At 34.1% G+C, this 6,423-nt stretch overlaps 1 protein-coding gene across 1 annotated transcript; it reads left to right on the plus strand.

Moving 5' to 3' along the window:
* Positions 1–317: 317 nt before the first annotated feature.
* LOC141704165 (F-box protein PP2-B15-like) lies at positions 318–782 on the plus strand. The gene has a single exon (XM_074507475.1). The coding sequence runs from the start codon at positions 318–320 to the stop codon at positions 780–782; it is 465 nt and encodes a 154-aa protein (XP_074363576.1).
* The last annotated feature ends 5,641 nt before the right edge of the window (positions 783–6,423 follow it).

Raw genomic sequence — 6,423 nt, forward strand, 5'->3', positions numbered from 1 at the left:
TAAATAAATAATATATAAAAAATATAAAAATATTTTTATAATAAAAATAACTGAAAATAATAGAGACTCAATAAGGCTCGAACCTTACGAGCCGAGTAATCGGAAGTTCGAACTCGACTCGGTTACAAATTTGAAAACCTCGAGCTCGAACTCGAGCTCGGCTTGATTAATTCCCAGCCGAATTGGAATTTTTTACGAGCCGAGTTCGAGTAACTCACGAACAGTTTGACTAGTTTACACGTATTCCGAACGCATTGTAAGTGATGAATATGATTAAAGTCGTCCTCTCATCGCATGTATCATGCATTCATGCCTCAATGTATTATCATGTGAACAGATTTTCAGAGGAGGTTGCTGTACTTGACAAGGGGCGGTGTGTTGATATTCGTGGCAAAATGAAAATTGGAATGTTGTCTCCTCACACCACTTATGAAAAATATCTTGTCTTTAAAATATATGAGGATGCCTGCGGACTTGATTCGGCAAAGACATCCATTAGATTTGTTAATGAAAGAGAGGAGGTGCCTGATGATGAAGCTAGCATAGTTTATCCTTATCCAAGAACATCTGCACACAACATTGAGCAACAAAATGGAGAGTTTAGTCGGTGGAGGAAGGACGAATGGATGGAGATTAAGATAGCAGAGTTTGAGACTAGTGCAAGAGATGATGATGATGAGGTGGAGACGCGATTTATGTCAACTGATACAAATGTACTCAAGGCTGGCCTTATCGTACAAGGTTTCGAGTTTAGGCCTAAACAACCCATGGCAGTTGTTTAATGAATTTATCTGTTGGCATGCTTTATTTTGTCTTTAAAAACTTTCCTCATGTAATATGAATTATCTGTTATTTGAAGGATGTTAATGAATTATGTTTTATGTAAAATTTAAGGGTTTTAAGACAATTTTGTTTGTATCATGGTGTGTCCAATTTTAAGGCCCATATCATAACCGAATACAGTTTCATTTATTTAGGCCATCTCCAATTATAAATTTATTTTATAATACCTTTATATGCAATATTTCACCCTTTTAACCTGAATCACTATTTTATTTCCAATCATGACTTTAAATATAATTTTAAATTTACTTCAAACATCATTATAATTACATACAGCGTACACAATCCCTCCATACACATCATGAGGTATGTGTTATTTTAATATTTAATATTGCATAATAACCCGTGCTAGGCACGGGTCATTTTCTAGAATTATAATGTTCTTAATTGTTTTTTATATGTAAATGTTGTACAATGTCTAACGTATATCAAATACAAGTTGATTGTTTATCAATATGTATTATTTTCATAAAAGACAATAACAAATTACACAATGTTTCAAATATAAACCATTAAGCAAAAAATATATATATATATTATTGTTTGTGTTGTATAATTTACATTAATGAATGAATATAAATAGGGTAGCCATTGTACGTTTAAAACGAAATGATTATACTTAATCTGTAGAATGCCGTTAGTATGTTTACAAATAAAAAGTTAAAAAATAACATTTATGTTGAATATAGAGTTAACCAAAAATTTTGAATTTTATTTAAATAAACTATATGTACTGGTCTATATTATTACTGAGTACACTACTAATTTACAATTAACTTACTCAATTTAAAATGATAAAAAATGCATAATTGAAATCAGGATGACTTGCAATCATAATATACAATAATGTAAAATTTACACTATTGTTAATATAAAAGTTGATTTTAATAAAAAAATGTTCATTTTTGAAATTCAACGTATGTATGCATGGAAAAATATTAGTTTTTTATTTACACTACGGTTACCAAAGTAACATTAAGTTATATGTGTGTGTTAGCATGTATATTGTAGTATGTTACATTTCTTAATAAATTACGATGATTTCAATTATTCATATGCTAAATATCTGATTTATGTATATTTTTAATCACTATTAATATCTAGTGAGACAAATGATTACTTAAATAACATGCATTTATAATTATTCAAAATAAAAATTATGTAATAAATAAATTGCAATAATTTATATATGGTATTCATATTATCACTAACAAACAATCTATATCTAGTTTTTACGCAACTGAGTATCAATCATGGTTGTAACATAAAAATAAATTATATATTATAAAGACTTATTATTGATATTCATGATTTTTTTCAAGGATTCGAAGGAAAAATTATTATTATATCGTTATTTAAACCATTTTTAAGTTCCTTTCATTACTACTCTAATAGTTTTTCATTTAATAATTTAAAAATATTGTATTCTATTATCCTAAAATTAAGTATTTTTCAATTTGATAAAATTTTATAAATATCATTTGAACTGGTTAATTCATTCAAATTAGTGAATAATATATATTTTTTCTTTATATAATATAAAATATATTGAATCAAATGTCACAATATAGTATAGATAAAACTTTTATTTAAATAATTTAAAATATCAAAATAATTCAAAATATTTGTACAATATTATCTTAATCAATGAATATTATTTATCTAGAAGAATTCTTTTTAAAAAGCTAGTTTTTTTAAAGTGAAAAATAAAAAATAAATCGATTTAATATATCATCGTAGTTTTAAAAAATCTTATAATATCTCATATCAAATTTCGAATATTTTTAAAATCGGACTGTTTTCTATCTCCATGACTTCCTCAGACTCTGTGCTTGGTTTCTGCAATTCTTCGAAGTAGACGGAGCAATCCAGGTCTGATGAATTTTGAACAAGTTTGGACAATGCATCAGCTTCTGAATTCTCCTCTCTGCTGATTTGGATGACTTGGACTGTTGGTATGGAGGCTAGGTAGCTTTGGACCAGAGCCTGGTAATTGGCTAGAACTGGATCCTTGGCTATGTACTCGCCATTTGTTTGCTTTACGACGATCTGGGAGTCGCTGTAGATTTTGAGATTCTGGATCCTGAGTGTTGTTGCTAGCTTCAATCCTGCAATCAAGGCCTCGTACTCTGCCTGGTTGTTTGTTGCTGAGAATGCAAAGGAGATTGCTGTTTGAATTGTGAATCCTTCCGGGCTCTTTAGGATGAGCCCGGCTCCCGATCTTTCATTTGTTGAAGAACCATCAACTTTGAGAGCCCAGGCTTCTGTTTCTTGATCTGTGTTTCTCTCAGGGTCAATGCTCATGGGTGCGGGCTCTTCTTCTGGGAAATTGCTACCTATGATGAAATCAGCTAGAGCCTGGGCTTTGATTGCTGTTCTAGGAATGAAACTTAGATTGAACTGACTTAACTCAACTGCCCAATTTACCAATCTCCCTGAGACATCTGGCTTGTGTATTATCTTTCTTAATGGTTGATTTGTTACAACCCGTATTTCTCTTCCCTGGAAGTAGTGTCTTAGCTCTCTGGATGCTGTGACTAAGGCAAAAGCAAACTTTTCTAGACTCGGGTACCGGGTCTCTGCATCTTTTAGCACTTGGCTCACATAATAAACTGGTTGCTGTTTGCCGTTCTCTTCCCTGATCAAGGCTGCTCCAACTGCCAGGGCCCCTGCTGACAGGCAAAGAGATAGGGGTTCCCCGGGTTGAGCTTTCGTTAAAACAGGGGTTGAGAAAGGTACTTTTTGATTTCTTCAAATACGCTTTGGCATTCCTGGCTCCAATTGACTTCTCTCTTGTTGGTTGCTCCTTTTAACAGGTCAAAGAAGGGTAGGCATCTCTCAGCTAGCTTGAAGATGAATCTTTTGAGTGCAGCTAGTGATCCTGCTAGCTTCTGCACATCTTTTTGTGTTCTAGGAGCCTTCATCTCTTGGATTGCCTTTATCTTTTCTGGGTTGGCTTCAATTCCTCGGTTGCTTATCATGAATCCAAGGAATTTTCCTGCCCCTACTCCAAATGTGCATTTTTCTGGATTGAGCCTGAGTGAGTATTTTCTCAAGTTGTCGAAGTATTCTCTCAGATCTCCTATGTGCCCGGGGAAGCTTGTGGATTTTGCAATCATATCGTCCATGTAGGATTCCAGGTTCCTTCCAATCTGGTCCTTGAATATTTTATTCATTGCCCTTTGATATGTTGTTCCCGCATTAGTCAATCCGAACGGCAGCATTACATAGGCATAGACCGCCATGTGGGTGATGAAGGCTGTCTTTAGAATGTCTCTGGGATTCATTTTGATCTGGTTGTACCCCGAATAGGCGTCCATGAAACTTAGCATCACGTGCCCAGAGGTTGCATCGATCAATTGATCAATATTTGGCAGAGGGTAGGGGTCTTTGGGGCATGCACTGTTCAAGTCTGTGTAATCGATGAACATTCTCCATCTTCCGTTTGCTTTTTTCACCATCACTACATTTGCCAGCCATTCCGGGTACTTGACTTCGCATATTATTCCGGCTTTCAGTAGTTTCTCAATTTCTTCATCAATTTCTTCGCATATTACAAATGTTTCGTCTACATTCTCAAAACTCGCTCAACAAGGGTTTTGAATATAACCATAAGAGATTCTATGATATATAAGGATATAGTTCGAGCTGGATATCCAGAACATGTAAGGATCACTAGATGTAGCTATTGTCTCATAGTTTCATGTCAAACACTTTCAATCAAAACACTCTAGCTGTGTGCATGATAACCTTTCCTGACTACAATATGGCAACTATCACTACTACAGTGATGGCATTGTCGTCCAGTGAGACATCTGAACAGACCATTGTACAGCTAACATGGAATTGAAATACAACACTCATTACCTAGCAATGAGTGCTAATTAAATTTGTTTGTACAACTAACGAACTTGAGCACTTTTAACAAACTACATGAAGATAATCCAACAGTTCACAAACATCAAAAAACAAAATACTCATTACCTAGCAATTCACAAAAATCATTTAATAACTTTGAACCAAACTCCTGAGGTTGGCATATTGTTCTACAATTCTGTGAATCCTACGAATGCAGTGCAAAATTAAAATTTGTCAAGCTACTTACAGTTCGAAGTCTTCAGAAACAAGGTTTTAAGAATCTTAACCATTTTCTACCATCCAACCACTTCCTCGTCACTCTCATCTAGTAGCACAAGAGTCTCAACCAAAGAATTGGCAGAGAAAATACATTTGCTGGTGGAAAATAAATCTGTCATTTGTTTGGCACCAAAATCATATGAAACTATCTTTTTTTGGGTAGCTGAAACGGAGTAAATTTGTATGTGTGAAAGAGAGCTTCACGATATTTCCGAAACCTAACAGAGAACAGTGATTACTAAGACTCTGATCAGCATTATCTGTATATAACAATTCAAGACTTTCATCATATACTTTCACTATACAAACACAAGAAAGACCAATTCTGCTCAAGATAACAAGGGAATTAGCGTCCACTTTAAGATACCAGCTACCGAAACTCCATATACCTAATGAAGGCTGAAAATTATTATAAATCATTAAGGCCTCTCGAAACATAGCATTATTCATATTTAATGCAACAACCTTGCAGCCCTGACTTTCCTCTGCCAGCCAGAGCAATGTTCCTTTAGTATACACTAAATTGTGCCCTCTTAGCGGAAACCGGGCACCTGGACAAGAATCACCGATGATTTTCAAATTATTACTCCTCAGAATGTACACATCAACCAAAGATGTCACTGTGGTATAATTAATTTTCACAACCTGGTAATCGCTTTTCTCCTCATCGAAGCAAAATCCAAAAGTTTCTGCAACACCTTCGCGATAATGTTCCTCTACAAACATATGAATGATTTTCAATTTTCTAACAAAAGGGTTCCAGAGATAGATTTCTCAAATTTTATGAGTCTTCGTATAGCAAATCACTCCATTGCAGCAGATATGCACCTTAACATGTTTATGTTTTAGCCCACGAGGAAACACCGGTGATGTGAAACAATTCCCATATGGTTCAAAATCAGAATATAAAGAATATTCATCAGGGTAAGACTGGCATAACAAGTACTTGCTGTTATTTGGACCATAGAGATGAGTGTTGATAAATTGAGATGATTTGATTAAAAAATACCATAATTTACAAACTAGGGTGCAACTTGTTGTAGAAAAATTGAGGATAACTTCGATTATTCTGAAGTCTTGACAAACAATTTCAGATTGAAACAATTTGGTGGTTATCCAAACTTTTCAACCGGATAAAATCAGAATATAAGTATAGAGAATGATGTATTTTGTGTGAATTCAACAACCAACCTTTTGTTTTTTTTTCTATATCGACGGCCAAATCTATTGCAAGTATTATATAGGTGTCCAAAAGACATGTCCTAAGACACGTCCATACATGTCCTAAAATACATCCATACATGTCCAAAAGACACGTCCTTTGAGGTATGCAGTTGTGTCTAAAAGACATGTCTTTTCACATTAACACCAACCCCCGCCAATATCGAAAATCATAATAAACTCAAACAAGCATGCACACCACATTGGTCAACTATTTAATCC

The sequence above is a fragment of the Apium graveolens genome, unplaced genomic scaffold (genome assembly GCF_009905375.1).
Source record: "Apium graveolens cultivar Ventura unplaced genomic scaffold, ASM990537v1 ctg750, whole genome shotgun sequence".
Lineage (NCBI taxonomy): Eukaryota > Viridiplantae > Streptophyta > Magnoliopsida > Apiales > Apiaceae > Apium > Apium graveolens.